Source organism: Nelusetta ayraudi, unplaced genomic scaffold (genome assembly GCF_046127955.1).
Source record: "Nelusetta ayraudi isolate G7.1 ecotype Tasmania unplaced genomic scaffold, CSIRO-AGI_Nayr_v1 ptg000090l, whole genome shotgun sequence".
In the NCBI taxonomy this organism is placed as follows: domain Eukaryota; kingdom Metazoa; phylum Chordata; class Actinopteri; order Tetraodontiformes; family Monacanthidae; genus Nelusetta; species Nelusetta ayraudi.
In genome coordinates this window covers 1,743,081-1,762,784 of record NW_027466140.1, presented here as the reverse complement: position 1 = coordinate 1,762,784, position 19,704 = coordinate 1,743,081, and the positions used below count along the sequence as shown (strand labels likewise).

At 43.5% G+C, this 19,704-nt stretch overlaps 1 protein-coding gene across 1 annotated transcript; it reads right to left on the bottom strand.

Annotated features, from left to right (window-relative positions):
- Nucleotides 1–1,353: 1,353 nt before the first annotated feature.
- On the bottom strand, nt 1,354–19,472 carry LOC142901924 (neuronal acetylcholine receptor subunit alpha-7-like). The gene is made up of 9 exons (XM_076046661.1): nt 19,233–19,472; nt 12,540–12,679; nt 11,933–11,977; nt 11,719–11,828; nt 7,790–8,037; nt 6,461–6,655; nt 5,736–5,822; nt 3,500–3,609; nt 1,354–2,787 (listed from the first exon to the last, which is right to left on the bottom strand). Exons 1-9 carry the CDS (start codon nt 19,300–19,302, stop codon nt 2,179–2,181), a joined length of 1,614 nt encoding a protein of 537 aa, XP_075902776.1. The 5' UTR covers nt 19,303–19,472; the 3' UTR covers nt 1,354–2,178.
- Between the last annotated feature and the right edge of the window lie 232 nt (nt 19,473–19,704).

Here is a 19,704-nt window from a genome sequence, read left to right as displayed (position 1 = left end):
GAGCCAGCGGGTCTGAGACAAAGGCAGAAAATGATGTTTGTTGTTTGCAATGCGCTGTGTGCGGCTGCTGGTGACAGCTGGGGGTTGTGCAAGTGTGAAAAATTGCGTCTAGCACCACTTCATCAAATCCACACATCGACTCTGCTGTAATTTTTTTCACAAACACAAAAGCCACAATTGTTCCTATGGCTGCATGTCGAGAAGCCTCTTCGGCAGAGGTCGGTAAGAACACCTAGAGCACAAGTCTGCCTGCTAAGTTTAATTCCTCACCGGTTATTTGACGTGTATAACAACATACGAGGTGACGTCTTGGCTTTTCAAATTAAAACACATTTATAAAGTGTGAAGAAGGACAAGCTGTTTCAAAGTTCAGGACAGTATCAAGTGCTTCCTTAGTTGCTTTTACTTCATTTGCAAGGCCTTCAGCATTTTGAATTATTCATTTTTAGAAATGCTTACATTTTTACAAAAAGCAAAACATTTTATCATAGAAAAATCATACCAGTTTGACTGGTAAGTAAGATCTAGGTGTAAGCAAGTACATGTTGTTTCTGGATCAGCTGGATATCTTTGAAAGTAAAAAACTGCACCACCCAGTCGCAGTTGTGTGAGCTCTGACTCTCTGGCTGGACTCCATCCACCAAACATCAAAAGTGCGGAACTGAGAGAAAGTCTTTGTTGGCCCCTCTAAATAAAGTAATCAGAGCCTATTTTCTAGCAGACCGCAGAAGGAAAACATGCCCCACATTTTATGCCTTGCATGGTTTGGTATTTTTTTTCCCTTTTTTTATGCAGCTTATATTTATTCCAAATATCCCTTCCTGTGTCAACCAAAATATTTGGTGAATGCCCCAGAAAAACAAAGCCCATCCAAACAAAAGGCTTCTTTTGGTCATTACTAGATTAGAATTCAAGCCATCTGTGACTCAGAAACAGGTTACTAGAGTTCTGAACTAATGGTTGCTCTGCTCATGCTGCTCTGTTTAACCTCATGGCTTTGTCAAAAGTGGGCCAGAATTTCCAGTGGGTGTTTAGGACAGGACAAATGTCACAAGCTGGAAGTAAATTAGCTGAATGGAGAAAAACAGTTGCACGCTTTAAAACAGTTTCGTCCATGTCCCTTCACATTTCCATATTCAGTCCATATATTCACCCATCAGGGGCATAAATATTTTAACAGTTGTAAATTGGAACTGATCAGATTACATAAAAAGCATCTGATTACCTCCAAACAAACTGGGCAAAGTCACAGTATTTTCATATTTTTAAAGGAAACATGAGTATTTGAATGCAAGTGGCAGTGTAGCCTGAACAACTGATAGTGATGCAGCAGGAGGAAAGAAATTCATCAACTTCACAGTACAACAAATTATTTTATTGATTAAACGACATCATTACAGTGACGGTACATCATAATGACTGTGTGCAATGTCTGTTGTGAGTTCAGAGGGACAAGAGTTGGTTCATGAGCCGAGACGACGGTCATGTACATGTATGTTGACATGGCAACACCAGCGGAGGTATGACAGAAATAAACCACAGAGGAAGAAAATGTGGACTGCGGCATTGTATGTGTCACAATGAAGTACACCAGGCTGGTTTTGTTTTGCCCAGAGGAAGAGTGCAGAAAAACACTATAAAATGTACACTGTTTTCAGGTTCAAGACAATTGACAACTACATTATCCTCCTCTTACTGACATTTCCACTCAGTGTAAAAAGAGAGAGGGAGAGCAGCAGGAGGAGGAGGAGGAGGAGGAAACGGTGCTCAGACGTGCTGCCCCAGTGGCTCACAACCTATTCAGTCTTGTCTCTTGTCGTTTCCAACAAATAAACAGGACAATACAAGTGGGCTTAATTTGAAACACTGGTATGCAAAATAACAATGTGTCTATAATGAAGTTGGTCGTCAATTATTAATGTTTCATTTCCTCATTCCATTCAGTTGTCTACATGCGTCACTGGCTTGAAAAGAGTCCATTTATTATCTTGACTTCCCCGTGATGTAATTTGTCTTCTGAAATACTTCATGCCCTTTTTCCTATTCCATTACGATGCCTAAACTCTTGCTTGGAGACCACTGCACTCGTCACTCCCCTCTCCTCCTCTCTTCTCTTCTTTTCTGCTTCCTTTTGAATCTCTTCTCTGCCTCTGGTTTCGCTCCAGCTCCTTGAACTGCCTATGTGAAGTCTTTGGAAACCGCTTCTATGAAGTTGGGCGCAGACATGAGGATGGTGAAGGTGCAGATGATGGAGAACAGCGAGAAAGCCACCAGGCAGAGCCGGTCCACCACCGCTGCGGCGAACTTCCACTCGCTGCAGATAGCCTCCGCCTCATCCTGGTCGCGGAAGCGCTGCGCTATGTACGACACCTCCTCCAAGATGCACTGGATCTCCGGGAAGGGAATTCCCACGCCCATTCCCCTTCCGACTCCCAGCCCCCCGACGCCGCCCACCCCTCCAGGTGGCTCGGACTCATCGCTGGGAGAGCCGTGGGCGCGTCCGCCCAAAGCTACCCCAGAGTCACTGGAGGGTGGGCAGTACGAGCTGTTGTCTACTGGGTGGTAATTGGTGAAGTAAAGGTTCATGGAGCCGTTGGAGGTGCCCGTTTGGCAGGAGGTCTGAGAGAGGGGCACGCTGAGGCTCGGAACGGCGCCCATCTCTATGGAGGTGGCGCTGGAGTGGTGCTGGGAGGCGTGGCGGTACTTGTACGCGCGCCGCTTGCGCTCATCGCCGGGCTGCTTCATGCGCAGGAACCAGGCGCACCAGTTCAGCAAAATCACTCGCACCTGGAGGGAGACGCTAGTTTAATGAAAAACTGCAAGAAGAGGCGGAATGAGTTGTGCAATATGGGTAATATGAGCTACGGTAGAGCCTCCTAAGGGAGATGACACATGCACGATTATTCAGTAGCTGATCAGCTCATACCTCCATTGCACAAGATCATATTTGCAGTTCATGAATAGAATAGAATGTCTTTATTTTCAGTGCACAATAATTGTGTGCAGCCTCGTCAGTACAAAAAAAACTATAAAAGTAAATAAATAAAACAATTAAAGGACTGCTAGTAAAAAGCTGATTAAAAAGGTCTAAAAAAAAAAAAATACATTCACCCACAACACTCCACCTACAGCAAACCCGGGTGTAGCACTTTTATATTTTGATATTTAACTCGCTTCAAAACTTTGCAGGTGGAATCATCTGACCAATGCATAGACTGTATAACGGGTTTATGGGTCCTAATATTTTACACAAAAACTAACAACATTTTAAATTTAATAATTCTGTAGAGTAAAAAAAAAAGCTGTGATCATACTCCCAGCTGTAGTCATGTGTTGCGGTTCCCTCTTCTCAAAAACAAGATCACAAATGCTGGAGTCACAATTCTCAGTTTAATTTGCCTATTGTTCCCTCTATTTGCATATAATATGTGTGCATGTGTAATTCTAATCAATCAATCTGAAGTTTATTATTGTTTTGTATTCTGTTTATCCCACTTACCCACTTGGGCATCTTGCCACCGTGAGGGTCGTGGTGATGAAACTGCAGCACGATAACTGTCACCACGACAGACATTCCCACAATCATCATGGTACTGGCGAAGTACTGGGCTGCGAGTGCACACAAAGACATTATTGTGTCGTCATTTGTTGAATTTTAAGAATGCTTTACTACTTGAACAACTTTCGCAGGCCACGCGCAAACCGGTAAAACAGTAGCACGAATTTGTGCTCAGAAAGAGGTCGATTTCACGCCCTCACATAAAAGGAGAAGCAAGTCCGATCGATTTGCGCAGTCGTTTATTTTGCCAAAGGGGAGAAGATGAACATTTGCACCCAGACAGGAGAAATGAAATTGGTGTAAAATTCTGACAAAAAAAAAAGTGAAATAAACTGAGGAGAAAGTGTTACAGCAGATTAGTGTTTGCTCTGGTGCACGAGAGAACAGATGGATGGTAACATACACACAGACACACACACGCATGCACGCACACGCACGCACGCACACGCACGCACACGCACACGACACACACACACACACGCACACGCACGCGCACACGCACGCGCACACACACACACACACACACGCACGCGCACACACACGCGCACACGCGGTTCGAGCAACTGTGAACCAACATGGTTTGACATGACTAAGGCTTCTGCACAAAGTCGATCTCAATGCATTTGGTTTTGTAGCCTCACACAGGCAGAATTTCAGTGTAAGAGATGTGTGTGTGTAAAGCAAATCCTAATAATTCCAAAGAGCCGAGTGAAGCAGGAGATAAGGAAACTGATCACTGTGCTCCATCATCACTTTGCTTTGGTTTTCAATATGGAGAGCAAATTAGATTGAGACGTGCTGATAAGATGGAAAACAAGTCGTTACATAATTATTGAGCCTTCTGTTATAAACTACTTGGTCGACTGGGGAAAAAATTAATTAAAAAAAACAAATTAACTGAGCCAAGTGGAGTTGAGATTGGTGGGAGAGGTCTAAATAAATCAAACTAAAGTGAATTAAATTAAATCAAATCAACATGCTGCGTTTATATGGTGATTACATTTGATATTAAAATACGCAGTCTGGATGTGGCAGCGATTCTGTAATGTGTTCACCGCCAAGTACACTGGGCAAAACTAGCAACTATAGCGTGCTAATGTAAAGGACAAGCACATTTGCATATACGCTTCAATTTATGTGCCAAATTATGCACATCCCGTTTCAATGTTTTGAGGCGGAGCGCTTTAACACACTGACTGCAGGGGCCAAAGCACAACTAAAACCTTTAACAGGTAAGAAAGGGAGAATCTCATGTCTCAAACCCACCAAAATGATTAATCCTGCCAAGTTTTAGTGATGTTAACTTTGAAAAAAATCTCACACCACAGCGCATGAACTGGCTTTTTCTCACAGGGGGCGAGATGTGGTTGCGTACAGCTCGACCAAACGCTGTTTACACTCACTGAACTGTACGGGCACATTTCATTTCACAATTTATGCAACGGTGTGAAAGAAATTGAGCAAACAAATGTAAATGGACACAAAAACATATTTCCACGCGGCTTGCTCAGCTCGTGCTTTGGAAGCGTTCACCCGGCAGGCTTTTTGTTGCAATGCAATGTTTAAAAAAAAAATAATAATAAAAAAAGCAGTTGCATATATATATATATATATATTTTTTTTTTACTTCAGACTTTGATTTTCTGCCATCACCTGTTATTTTTTACTCTGCACCTCTTTCTTTGTTGCCTCCTCAGCGGAGAATTAAACATTTCACACCTCATTAATGGTGACGACAGCTTTAGGTCTGCCCACTAAATTTACTCAACACACACACACACACACACACACACACACACACACACACACACACACACACACACACACACACACACACACACACACACACACACCCATTAGCAACATGAAGGGTGTATAGACGCCTCCAGGCTGTAGGAATCGAAGCCCAGTCACACACCAACACGGAATTTTATGCTTCTGGACCAGCACAGCCTGCAATTTCATACATTTCAACACATTTTCTGTCTATTGCCACCTATTACTGTCCATCTCTCCTATTATATCATCAACATAGCCAATCACAAATTAGTCTACATTTGTTTCAGCTGAGAAAATATCTGCAACATCTGCAAATGACATGCATGCTCATTATTAAATGGAATGATTCACAAAAAGGAGCAAATTTGAATGAGGTCAGTGTGAAAGTGTGACCTACCGATGAGAGGAACAGAGTCGGACGTGGCCGGCATGATCTCTGCAACCAGGAGCATGAAGACGGTGAGCGACAGCAGCACAGTGATGCCTGGAGACGCAGACAGAGAAGGAGAATATGACCAGATACATAATGACACCATCAAGGTCCCCGCTGTTTGAAATCCATCCTCGTATCCACCCGTGAATGCTATCGGTCAACGTCCCTATGACCGCAACCATTCATCAGCAGCCGCCTGCTGACGCGCCTTAAGTAGGTAGCTGCTTCGAAAATCCCTCAAACGCACGATGACGCCAGCGACGGCTCGTCTCTACGCAGCAATTCATCAAAACTCATTCCAGTTGCAAAAAAATGGATGATGCGACAGCACTCTTATTTTGAAATTTACAAAAAATGGCTATTACCCTACAAGTGTAAATCATTTGTACTAAGATTCATGCTTATGTGACTAACATGCCGAGATAACAGCAGGGTGTTTGCTATGGGTCAAGGACAAGCCTTACTTTCAGACACATATTAATGCATTCACCGCCTGTGGTGTTGTGGAGGTCATTTCTTCAAACGCTATTCTTTTCTTCCCTCTAACCAACAACCGTTGGAGGAAAAAAAAAATGAATTCTCTCTTTTAGGAATGAGTAACACATTTCCTAGCTTTGTAAAGGAACACCAGCTCCAGAAATGTAAATCCATGTCACAAACATGTGTGTTTCAGCCTCCTGCCTCCTCACCCAGAGAGATCTTTTCTCCAGAATCAGCAGGTAGCAGAAACACCAGCAGGGCCAAGCCAGAGATCAGCACGCAGGGTATGAGCAAGTTGAGGCCATAATACAAGGTCCTGCGTCGCATTGTGACTGTGAACGTCACGTCAGGGTAGGGCTCCTTGCAGCAGTCGTAGTACAGCTCATTGCGTTTTGCTGGCACACCTGTGGGAGGTAGAACACGTCGAGATGAATTATTGACAGGCTGAGAAAGAAAAAGGTTCCATATTAAAACGGAATAGAATGGCTTTACTGTCATGGTGCAAGTACATTGAAAATGTGCTCAAATCAAAGAACAGTCCTTAAGACTAATTAAATAAAATTATTTGAAAAGGGACGCAAGACAAGATGGCAAAGGACAGACTGGTGCTGGCTAACATTTAAGAAACACAGAGTTATTTTTGGAAATGTTGAACTTTGAAGAATGTTCAAGCAAAGTGTTGTCAAGCGAAATCAAACAACTAACTGTTCAAGTCGTGGCTGCTTGTATCACTTTTTAATCCTCTTATCTTGACTTTGCGAGCGTCATCGCTCGCTGCAGTGCAGACATGGTGCTGCCGCCCTCACATATGGCTGGGTTACACACATGCCAGCGTGTCAAACGTCCCCATTGCACACCATCTGGTGCGTCTGACACTCATTTGTAGCTCGCCTTCACCCCGAGGAAGGGTGCACAGACTCTGGGATGTGGAGATGGAGACAGCTGGAGACACCCTGTTTGGGAAGTCCTCCAAAACCTCTCCCCCTCAGCAGCTCATCCAGCGAAAATCATCCAAATGACGACAACGAACGCCACTGCAGTACAACTTACAAACACCCATACACTCAAAGAAAGTCAATTTGACCTTCTCTGAACTGCTCTGTGTTTCAGTACTGATTGCATAACTTGCTGTTCTCCAACAAGGTGATGAAACAAAAAAAAAACACAACCTGATCCATAAATCAGGCTATATTTTATATATTTACGATACATTTTATTTTTATTTACATTCAATGAGAATTTAAATTGAATCCGTCCTCTTCATCGTGCCATCCAGGCTTTGACATTATGACACCAAGACTGAAACACTGACTATTTTTGCTGCAGTTTACAAAAAACGTTCAATGGCGTTGGTTTTTAATGTATTGGTTGAGATAGTAAAACTACAAATAAAGACCCCATTTTCATGATATGTGGCATAAAAAAGCCACAGGAAGCTCTTTAACTCTTTGTGAGGAGTGTATTTCACCAGTATGAAGACCAGCACAATGTTGTTGTTTTTTTTTTCCGGTTTCTTTTTAAATCAATCTTCTGCTCACCCACGAGGTCCCACTCTCCATTGGGTATGTACGTGGACGTGTCCACATCCAGCATCTGGAGGTCCAGCAGCCAGCCGTTGTGTGTCCACGAGCCAAATTTCAGGTCGCACTTCTGCACGTCGAAGGGGAACCAGCGCACGTCGATGTAGCAGGTGCTCTTCAGGATGCCGGGGGGGATGTACTGACAGTTACCCGACGCATTGACCAGCACGTTGGTGTGGAAAGTGGCGTCGAAACGCTCGTCCGCACTGAGGGGAGAAAAAAGAGGGCCGCTTACTCCAAAATGGGCGACGCCAGCTGGTTCAATGACAGGGAAAATTGGTTATCTAAACTGGTCTCAGGTGGCCGCAGAACAAAACAAAAGCAGGAAATCTCACTCATCTTTCAGTTTCAGTTAGATTGAATGCAATGATTGATGAATGAACAGATGCCGGATGATCCACAGAACTGGGAGAGAGGAGTCTTTATAAAGCGTCTTCGGTCTTGTGGTCCACAGCAAATATTCGGCATTCACATTAATTTAATTTTGAAATATGATTTCATGCATTTGTCTAACTGAAAGACGCAAGCGGCCAGAAATGGAAAAAAAAAATCATTTTGTTCCTGAATATTCCATGTGGAACTTGGAAAATTCTGAATAAACAGAGTCTGTCGTCGTGCTATATTTGTTTTGGCTTATCCTCTTTTTGTCTGACAAAGAAAGTGATGTGATCTAATTGAGCATCTTTGTTAAAATTCATCCGGATTTGCATGGTCCCATTTACTGTTACATAACCAGCCTCCTCTTAGCTTCAGCCAGACGCTGTGATTCACATTTTTTCTCAGATGTGCTGGATTTTCTTTCACCTGTTGGAATGTCAAGCTGGCTAAAAAAAATAAATAAATAACTGTAAAAACTTGTGCCTCTAGTGTAATACAATCAAAAATATGATACAATGCCTTACTAAAGATTTGTTCTTATTTACGGAACTACACAATTGTCAAATTATCTAATATGAAATAATATAGGGGGGAAATTGGATTAGCATTTTGTTAATCAAGTTTCATTATTAATGACACATTTATCTTCACCGCTTCCCTTCACTAATGTACATCATGTTTATATAAATGAAGTGATATCCCCAATGTTAGTTGTGTTTCCACACTTTGTCATGCGCTGGCAAAGTGAAGAAGCGAGTCCAGCTGAGAGAGACGGAGTGGTGTAACCCAACCTAAACTTGTCCTTTTACAATGAGCATATATCCATTAGAACGGATAGGTGATATCCACGGGAAAAGGCACAGCGGTTGTGTTCCAGTACATGCACTCAAACACACACTCAACAGATTACTGTGGACATGTGCGTCGCAGGATGGCAACCCCAGACTGACTGACAATAGCTTTGGTGAAAAGCCGCTGCGCCGCGGGACACGAGACACTGAGCCGTGTCCCCTCAGTCACTCGACATCTGCTGATTTGAAAAAAAAAAAAGAAGAAGAAAATTCAATGGGGCTGAGAGGAAAGCCAGGGCAGAAGTGTCGAAGGCCATTATTAGAGAGTGTGATTTAGCCTAACATGCCAGGAGACAGAATCTTTTCTGTATACATTGCCATCAAAGTGAACAAAAGAGTACTGTCCAAACAGAATGCACTTCACTATTTATAAAGACAGTGTTTTCTTTTGCCTTCAGTATCCATCAACACGAGCCCCTGCAAAGGCCTCATATTATCCATCTATTCATGCAGCCGCTGACTCACCTGCAAGAAAAACAACCGAGCCCTTGAATTTGCCCGACTCGAGCCCCGTTCGTGTTTTGCTGCCTGTCAAAAAGCTTCACCTGCGCTGTACATCTACCTCCTCCGGTGGCACAATTAGGATTCCGAGCGCGGCCTTCCCGAGTCGGCCGTCCTTCGTGTGCCGCATCGATCCCCGAGTCAAATGAGACCATTGACGTTTCCGGCTGACAGCAGGGGAGGTCGCCGCTTTAAACGGGTGCCGTCCGTGTGAACGGCGCGTACAGTCACACTGGCGGAAAGGTTAAGTTCACACACCCTTGTTCTAAGTGTGCTTTTCCATATGAAGAAAAGCAATATAGAGTTGTCACGTTGAGAACAATCTTCCAAATTAAATCCATTCAATTCTTGGGTTTTTTTTCTATCAGATACTGGGTGCCTAATAGAGTGAGTGTCTGTATTTAAGCAAAGGTTCAAGGTTGGGGTGGTTCTCCAGACCTCGGTTGCAAACCCACTGTTGCCTCTTCATCGTCTCCCACCAGTTTGCCCATTCTGACCTCTGACCCCTGACTTCAACAAGGAATTTTCCCTCACGGAGCTGCTGCTCACTGGACATCTTCTCTCTTTTTGGGATCATTCTCTGGCAACCCTGGAAATGCTTGTGATGTTGTGCAAATCCCAACAGATCAGCAGTGACACACTCTCACCAGCCAGTCTGGCACCAGCAACCACCTTCAGAGTCAATTCGATCCCCTTTCTTCCTCTTTCTGAACTTTTTATCTGGATTTATCTGATAAACTGGACGGTGAGTGAATGTTTTACGATTGCCCTAAACAAAACAACCCTACACCTGCATTTCAGCTACACTACATAATTTGACTCGATTGAGTTGAGAAAGCGAGTCAGCTGTCACGCAGGCAAGACACAAATACATCATGACAGAGGATCGAGACCGTGTCTGCCACGTCTGTGACAACACGCATATAAAGTCAAATATAGCAGAGGGCATACTTGATCTGCATTTGGTAAATAAATTAAATGCGGTATCCACATATTTATGTCATAATGAGCAGTTTGCAGGTGAGCGATGAAGGACAAACGGAGCCGAAGGTAAAGCGACACCCCTCTAGTGGGAAGAGGGAAGGGATGGGGCCCCGTCACCTTGACAGATAGAGAGGCAGGTAGATGGAAAGATTTATAAAGAGAAGTCGCAGAGGGCGCGAGGCGATGAAATATGGAGAGACGGAGCTGAGTGAACGGCGTGAATTACGACGAGACAGTGAGTTATGAAAGAGAGAGAGGGGTTGGTGGGGGTGGGTTGGGGTGACGGAAATAGAACAAGACCAGGAGCGAGATGGTGGGATGCGACGAAGAGCGTGATGGAGGGAATGAGCGGCGGTGGAGTGCAAAGAGCAGGAGGGATGGCGAGGAGAGTGGGGTGAGGCTGCAGAGATTAGGATGTTAATCCTGGTCGGTCTAAAAAAACTGAGCTCTTAAAATTTGGGTTAATAGCCCAGACCTTTGTTTTGTCCAGGTCTTCTCTAGGATGCTGAGAGCAGCTCTCAGGTGTTGGGAGCCATCTAAGGTTTCTCCTCCTTCAATCGTCAGCAAAGACCAACTGCAAACCAAACGTCTTTCTCACAATTAATCTATGTCTTTATCGTTGGGATGAGTTCTTTTTTTGTTTTTTCCTCCCTGCCTTGGAACTGATCGTATGTCTCTCAAGCGCGTGCAGCGGGGAATGCAATTAGCTATTTGGGGAAAACTATGTGCCCTACATTTTTAATTGAAAGGAAAGAAAAAAAAAGTCCCAGAGAAGCATGAAGAACAGAAGGAAAAAAAAGTACACATCAAACTGACTTGGATATATATTTTTTTAAAAAATGCTCAGCGTCATTTATTATTTATTTCTCTCACCTCACCCTTTAAATCAAATCAGTCTTAATTTCCGATGCACTCGTCGCAAGACTGCAAATTCCTTTATATATAGGCAGCAGAAGAGTGAGGTGTAGATTCCTGATTCCACAGAGCTTGTTGCCACAATGACATTTGCATTGAGGGTCACAAACGCACAAACTTTGTGAAAATTTGTCACTTATCACGTGAATGTCAGTGTAAAAATCAGCCGTCTCCACACGCTTCTTTTTCGCTGCTTCTCAGCAGTGAAACTCATCGGCTCGGATGATCTTACACTTAGACTGAGACAGCAGCTCTGACCTGTTGTACAGGAGTATGTCTGGGGTCCAAATCTGGTCTGAGGGGAACCTCAAGTTCTGGACTCCAGGGTATTTTTCTGGATTCCAGCTCAGGTAGACGTCCGTCCAGTACTGCGGCAGAGAGAAGCAAGTTTAACTCCCGCCGTCCGTCGAAACTTCAGCAGGACAGCAACACGAGCACAAATGCTTGTGTTACTCTCAGACTGTGAACCTACCAGCTGCAGCCATGCGTTGGTCATCAGAACCTGATTCTTCTCATCCTGAATACAGACAAATAGGAGAGAATGTGGGAATTGCTTGGGTGAATTTTACACATCTCCGTTCAGAGCTTCTTTTTTTTTTTAAGCATCTATTTTGACTGTAGTAAAATATCCTCTCAGAAATTGTTTAAAACCTTCATCCTTCAGTTAAATTAATTGCTGGTGGGTTCAGCAAGCACAGATTAGGAAAAAATAAAAGTGTTGTAGAAACAAGAGTTTTCTTTTCCGAAATCATGCCTCACTTCTTGTTTTGAGCATCTTCATGCTACACAAATATCTGACTGTGAGGTCCTATTTTTCATAAACAGCCCTTTAGAGAAAGTTTGGACATCTGTACCTGAGGACTTGATTTAAAGATATTGTTAAAAAAAAAAAAGAAGAAAGAAATACTGATATAAAAGTTTTCAAACATAGACCTGTGCATACTGGGCCACTGTCAACTTCAGCATCTCTTGACCAACCAGACAACAATTAGGTGTTAACCTACTGGGACAGCAACAGAACAAATGAAATGAAACCAAAGTGAAAAGCGTCTCCCTTCCTTCCTCCCTCCCTCCCTCACCACGTCGATGATCTGCAGCAGCGTGAGGCCGAGCTCCACCAGGATGGCGGATGAGTCGTTGAGCACGGGACGCTCCAGCCGGGTGTAGTTCGCCATCAGCTCCTTGTACAACCTCCTCTGGTGCTCCCCCTGCAGGGATTCTGGAGGAAAACAACGGAGACAAGCGGACGATTGACTTTTGCGGTGACTAGAGTGAAAGTAAAGCAATTAAAAGAGAAGCTAAACGAGCAGCACGACGCCAGCTGAAAGTGTTCAGTGATCCAGGAGGTCCAAGAGGGAGAAATTCTAAATATATTAATTTTGTTTGTGTGCAAAGCCGAAACCTTTGTGACAGTCTTCACAACTGTAGTGGACTTGACACATGTTCATGGTGCATATCAGCAGTGACTGCAGTGTCCCCCACTTCCCTTATTGCACACACATTTCCTGAAGGGCACCCCCTGATTTATAGACGCAGAGCCAGGGCTCTTTTTGTTTGAAATGTGCCATAAATTCTCTGCAGAATTAATGAATTCCCACAAAATGCTCTCGGTGATTTGGCTTGAGCTGCCCCTCTTAACAAAAGTATGTTTTTAGGACAGAAGGTTGGCATCACTTACTTTTTCTTCGCATGCAGGAAAAGGTCAATCTGGTGCAGCCTCAGGTAAGTTTGCCACCGTCCTGCAAGTAGCTTGAAGCTGGCATATCACGTCTGTTTTCAAATCTTTTATTTGCACTAAGACTTGCATTACGTCGCCATCAAAAGAAAAACTGCACAGTTAGCCGTCTGTTTGTAGCCTTCAGCACATCTTCTGGCTTTTATCTTCCTACCAAAACAGATGCCTTGCTGTATCACCAACATGGTATGAGGGATACACAAACAAAGTGACCACCAAGTGGACTGAACACCAGGCTGGGGACGTTGTCACTGTCCTAGGAGAGGTATAAGTGCCCTCAGTGACATCACAAAAAGCTGATTTCTACAAACCTCTGCTTTAGCAGTGACTCTCTGAAATGGGGGGGAAACCTAAATGAAAACAGGATGGACCTTTCTCATTGTTGCAGAAGTTCACTCACACACACACACACACACACACACACACACACACACACACACACACACACACACACACACACACACACACACACACACACACACACAATATAAAGAATCTGATGACTTTCTTAAAAACACACACAACAAAGAATTGATCTGGTACCCACAGAGGGAGAATAGCAGGGGCAATAAAACAGACAGAATCAGAGAGAGGCGAGTTGGAGGATGGTGGGAGCACAGCATCCCTACAGAGCTGTAAAACCTAGAGTGTGGTTGGCCCGTCAGTCCTGCTCGGGTCATTAAGGCTTTAATGAAGAGAGTAACAGCCCAGCTGAGCCTGATGTCGGACACCAAGGGGCCATGTAGTGTAGGAGGCAGAGGCTTTTACACAGGTGGCTGTGTCCTGTGTCCTACTGGCACACATACAGTACACTGTATAAATAAGCAAACAACACTACAATGTCATACAAGCTGAAGCTGGACAACTATTGACACGAGCACTGCTGCATATTTTTATTTATTTATTTAATGTATGAATAGGTTGAAAGAGACAACCAGAAAAATGTTCCAACAGCCATTGTGCCCGCGGCCTCTGCCAAGGTAAAAACTCTCAGTGAATCAATACAGCCATAAATCTGTCAGTCCGTGCACACTGTAATTTGCATTTGTTTGTGCACTCAAATTTAACTGCGGTTTACTTGAACGCCGCCGTTCAGACAACACCGCCACTGCAGCAGCTCCGCTAGGAAAACTAGAGGAGGAGCCACCAGTACATTTAGACTCATTGGAAACAAATGTAGAAAGATAAAAAAAATATTTGGCGGTTTGGTTGGAAGATGGAGCACAGTAGAGAGAAGTTTTGTTCTTTATTCCTGCTTTCTTTATGAGTCAATTTATTTAGATTAAAAAAAAAAAAAACTAAAGGTGAAACATTCCAAAAACATGTTTCCACCAAATGGAATTAAAATTCTCTTATGAAACTTTTGACTTGCATTCTTTCACTTTCTCAGAAAGAGGAGGGTTCTTTAATCAGCAGCTATGGAAAATGCAAAGCACGAAAAAGCCATTCATTTGTGTATCCAGCAGGTCAAGACCTCCTAATTAATCCAAATTAATCTAATTTTAATCTATTAAAAGCAGTTACTCAAAACTTATCATTAACACCCCAACTTCCCTGATAAAGGACTTTTACAAAGCTTAGCGACACATCATTTGAAAGCAAATGAAGTAGATCAATACTTAATTAGTCCGACAACATTGTGGCAATTACGGGTAAGGTCAAGCGTTACCACTGTATCAGGTCTGCGAGAAGGTCACTGATTAGTAGACTTCACGACCACCGACTGCTTGCGCATCACTAACAGACAAACCAAAAGCTGACGTGTTGTGTACAACTCCACAGAAGTTGTCTGCACAATGAATCATTTTTAGTTTAATGACCAAGCGAGAGTGTTTCTGGGCACCTGAGGGAGTTCGAGGACAAGAGCGAATAGCAGCCGAGCAGCAGATACCATCAAAATATCAAAGTTTCAGATCTACAGAGTTTCACTTGTGATAATATGGTTGATTTTTGTTCTTACGTTTCTTCCACTTGAATATAGACAGTGTCCAAAAACGTGAAAACCTGTATTTAAAGGTGCTATTCAGTCCAAAACAAAAAACTCAGAAAGGAAGGAATGACTGTAGCAGTGGATCCAATCTTTTTTTTAAAAAAAAAAAAAGCAATCTGGTCAGCCTGCTATTTTGATTTGTCTTGTTTTGTTTGTCGGTTTGGTGTGTTGACGGGTGGAGCATTACTTGGGAGTCATAAGAGGAATTTGAAGAGCTTAGGTCATAAATCCATAAATGGCATTCTATCTTAAAATAGTTCCCTCTTCTCCTGCTTTAATGGATTTTGCTTAGTGATAATGAATGAGCTCATTCTAGGGATGATGAGGTTGTAATGAGATAAACAAAATATGACAAAAAATACAGACCTGACTGATGTCAGCAGGTCAGAAATGACTTTAGTTTCTTGAGGGTGTTTCTGAAAATACACACACACACTTTCACTCACACACATACACACACACACCCCTAAATTCCAAATACAACCAAACACAGCTGACCTGAGGGACTCATTCAACTGTGCACTCACCTCTCTGCCTTACACACACACACACACACACACACACACACACACACACACACACACACACACACACACACACACACACACACACACACACACACACACACACACACACACACACACGGGATAGCTAATTTAAGCAAAGCACCAAATGACCACCTCTTACATCAGGGTGTTTTAGTGCCAGGTGAAAGCAGATAAACCCATCCAGACTAAACCCACAGTCCAAAACACACACACACACACACACACACACACACACACACACACACACACACACACACACACACACACACACACACACACACACACACACACACTCTGGAGGATGTATTACTGTTTTGTTCTCTTTCTGTCAACTTAATCTACTTTGCTCAAGCTACTCATGTTGATCAGTAAATCTCATCAAAGACAGAAATTGATCTTTGAGAAGCTGAAGGGAAATCCAGAAATCACGTGAAGCCTCGCTGGTTGTAAAAGTACTGAGGAGATTGGCTTATAGGAAATAAGGTCAATTTGACACTCAGGATACAAAAAAAAACATACAAAGATCTGATGTTTTTGCTAAGTCGTTGAATGTAGGTGGAGGCACCCGAGGTTCACAATATAATAGACAGAATACCAAAGAAATAGAAGAAAAGCTGTAGAAATGATGATACCGTCAAAGAACAGTAAAGAAAATACTTTAGTTCAGATCTGCTGGTAAAACATGCTTGGAACCCCGTTGCCTTGCTCTTTAATACTTCAGAAAATATGCCACCTGAATAGAAGGAATGAATTTTAAAGCCAGGTTCATGAATCAGTCTGTGGCATAATGGCAGTCTGATCCCAGGGAATCAGTGTAATGGACCTGCAGGGGAGGACTGAGCCGCACAAAGGAACCAGTGAAAGACAACGACTCCCTAAGGCCCTGGACAGGTGGAAGCACAATAAATTGTGCAAAAACAACGACAACTGCATGTATTGTGTACTAAATGGCAAGACAAATAAACATTTCCAATAAAATTTTTATTTTTTTTTACTTGAAATTGTGCTAAATCAAGGACATTCAACCGTAGGTGTGCTGAGGGGCAAATTAATTTCTATGATCAAGTACACTTTTTTTTTCCTAAATAGCAAATTCTCCTTGAAGTGTGTCCCTGCAATGGGATCTCTTTCACAAAGTTGATTAAACGCACTTCTTGCATGTGAGACAGTTTGGAGTCGTGCAGCAATCACTCTAGAACACGACGTCTTTACATTAGCGTGCCAATGATCCTCTGCCAAATGTATAATCTCTAATTTGTCAGCGCTGGAAGAGTGCGTCCGTATTAATAAAGACCATCTGTCATAAAGACCTTGAAACTGTGACTTCATTGTCTGGGAAGGGGGGAATGTTTCCAAACCTACAGATACGCTGGCACTCGGAAGAGAGAGTAGGAGGTCAACAGTGAGCTATCAGCATTTTTAAGACTACATTAACCCAGTTGGTGGATATTAAGATCAAACTATTAAATCAAATAAGTTTAGAGGTGCAAAACAGAGAGATGTACTGCTGTTCAAATAAAACTGCAAAGGATGAGAAGTAAGCAAAACGATGATGCGGTTCTGAAAATTATTCAATTAATAGAATTCCATTGCTATGGTAAAAAACTGTCTGATAACTTGAATGTCCATGTTGTCAAATTGTTTGTTTTCATTTTGGCACCTAATGAAGGCAAGGGACAGTTGTAGTTTACTATACATGTACTGCATGTACATCTGCTAAATGTACAAAAAGGACGTCCAGAAGATCAGAAAAAGGGGTGGGAGACCCTGCGTGAAATCAATATCATCGCCTGCACGTGAAAAGATTTCATGACTCACTTTCACTCAGCGCAGCTCTATGTTCCAATTCAGCCGAGCACCGGCGCTTTCTATGCCAAAGCTGATATCAGCTGATATCAGCTGATAAAGCACAAGCCACATTACTAACGCACCTCTGGCAGCATTGAGTGACAGCCCCACGGTGCGGCGGCAGGAATCGGAGGCATATGGCGGCTGTGTACTAATGGAGTTTAGCAAGGATGGATACATATAGGAGAACATTTTTAATCTATGGTCAGGGGTTTAGGGGCCAAACCACTGGATGTTTAATCCTAATCCAGGGACTAAGACCTCCGACATGGTGTAATATGGCACGGGTTGGCTAGCATATACATACTTCCATCACAACAACAACAACAATTGATGCACTCTTGCTCTGTGTATGGACAGAAAAGATCTTCTGCTACTTTTTGAGCAGGTGACATCGTCTCTAAAGATCCAAAGGCACTGAAATCCTTCCCAAAATAAACGCACCGGCACCTTAGCGTGCTTTTTATGCGTGATGGAAGAACCTCATTCCCTTGTGCAAATGAGAAGTCTGAGGGACTCCTGTCCTGTCATCTGTCGGCACAAGCCCTCTGAGAACAGGCTGCACCAACACCAAGCCGCTTGTTGACAAGGAATCCGAAATGCTCTCGCTCTGCTCTCTCGCCTTTTGTTTGGTCCCTGGACGGACCAAAGCTGATTATCAATTGAACAGCAAATATAAACATACATAAGACTGCAGGCTGCCAGCTGGTTCGTGGCCTTTTCTCTCTCATCGAGTTGTTGTTCCACTGCGAGAAATGAATTGTTGATGGAAAGATGGAAACCTGGATTTTTCCATCAATGAGATCATCGTATGAATTCAGATTGTTTGATGGGTTCCTGTCAGGTGGATGACAAACACTCTCATCCAGTGTGTGTGTGTGTGTGTGTGTGTGTGTGTGTGTGTGTGTGTGTGTGTGTGTGGCGTTTTGAGCAAAAACACAAACTTTTGTTCAATCTACCTGGTGACCGCATATAAACAAGCTCTATGATGGGGGATGATAACCAGAGGCGAGTTCAAAATCTGGTGTGCACATGAAGTGGGAACACGCACAGAGCCTTAGGGAATACTTGGGCAAGGCCATCGTGTCCCAAACTGCTTGCAAACCTCCCAGATGTGGCAGCTGATCATGCGGATGCTGATGCTGACCGTAAGGAATATTGTTCATGATGGGATGGGGCTTAACAGAGAATTAGAGTGGTGCATGTAAATCTCACTAGCACATGAATGAGGGGTAGAATGTTGACGTCTAATCACACGCATGCACAATGAGACAATGGTAAAACAGCACTTGGGGGCGACACTAGAGAGACAGTTGAGAGATGATGCGAGTTAAATCAAAGCAGGGTCGATGAATCACGTGGGTGACTGAGTGTCGAAAGTAATTAAATTTCACTCAGCAAAAGTTGCCGGCGATTTGTAACTGTTGAATAGAAAAATGTCACTTTAATCCCAATGACGTCAGAGGTGTTGATTAAATTACACGGTTTGAAAGGTGACCGACTGAAATCAATATATTCCACACGCCAGAGTGATCTTGAGTGGGTTTTAAGGCAGTCTTCTACACACACCAAGCAGAATAGAGGACAACACGGAGCAGCGCACCGTCTTCAATCAAACAGCACAAACTCGTTCCAACTCCTTCGCGCCTACCTTGAAAGAGAACGGCAGCGCAAACGTAAAACACCGGCGAACCCGGTCCCCAAAACTTGTGGAGGTGCATCCTGGACTCCGCCGGCCCCGGGCAGCGGGCTCCCAGCGTCGGTGGCTTTACACGGCGCTCTGCTCCGGAAACATGAGGCGCGCGGAGAAGCGGCGAGCGTGTGAGAGCTGTGAAAAGGCAAACACACGGGAGTGAGAGTGGAGTTCAGACTGGCGCGCTCGCGCTGACGCACGCGCCCGCCCCTCACCACCCACCACCACGGATTTCGGCGCCTTGATACGAGTCCAGAAAAGGAGATCTGCGAATTGAATGGCGGGAACTTTGCAGAAATTAATTTGGAGGGGAAAAAAATAGCAATACAACTTTTATTTATTTATTTATTATGAGAAATCCTCATAATATTTTAGGTATTTTATCTTACATGTTATGCAGCCAAAGTGGCCTGTTACCCAACATGTGTGG

Bases quoted from the DNA above. Each gene is read 5' to 3' on its own strand.
- LOC142901924 (XM_076046661.1), bottom strand. From the start codon at position 19,302: ATGCACCTCCACAAGTTTTGGGGACCGGGTTCGCCGGTGTTTTACGTT. The intron at 6,656-7,789 runs GTGAGCAGAAGA...TACCTCCCACAG, and splicing joins TGGAGAGTGGGACCTCGTGG to GTGTGCCAGCAAAACGCAAT. The intron at 3,610-5,735 runs GTAGGTCACACT...GTGCACTCGCAG, and splicing joins CGACTCTGTTCCTCTCATCG to CCCAGTACTTCGCCAGTACC.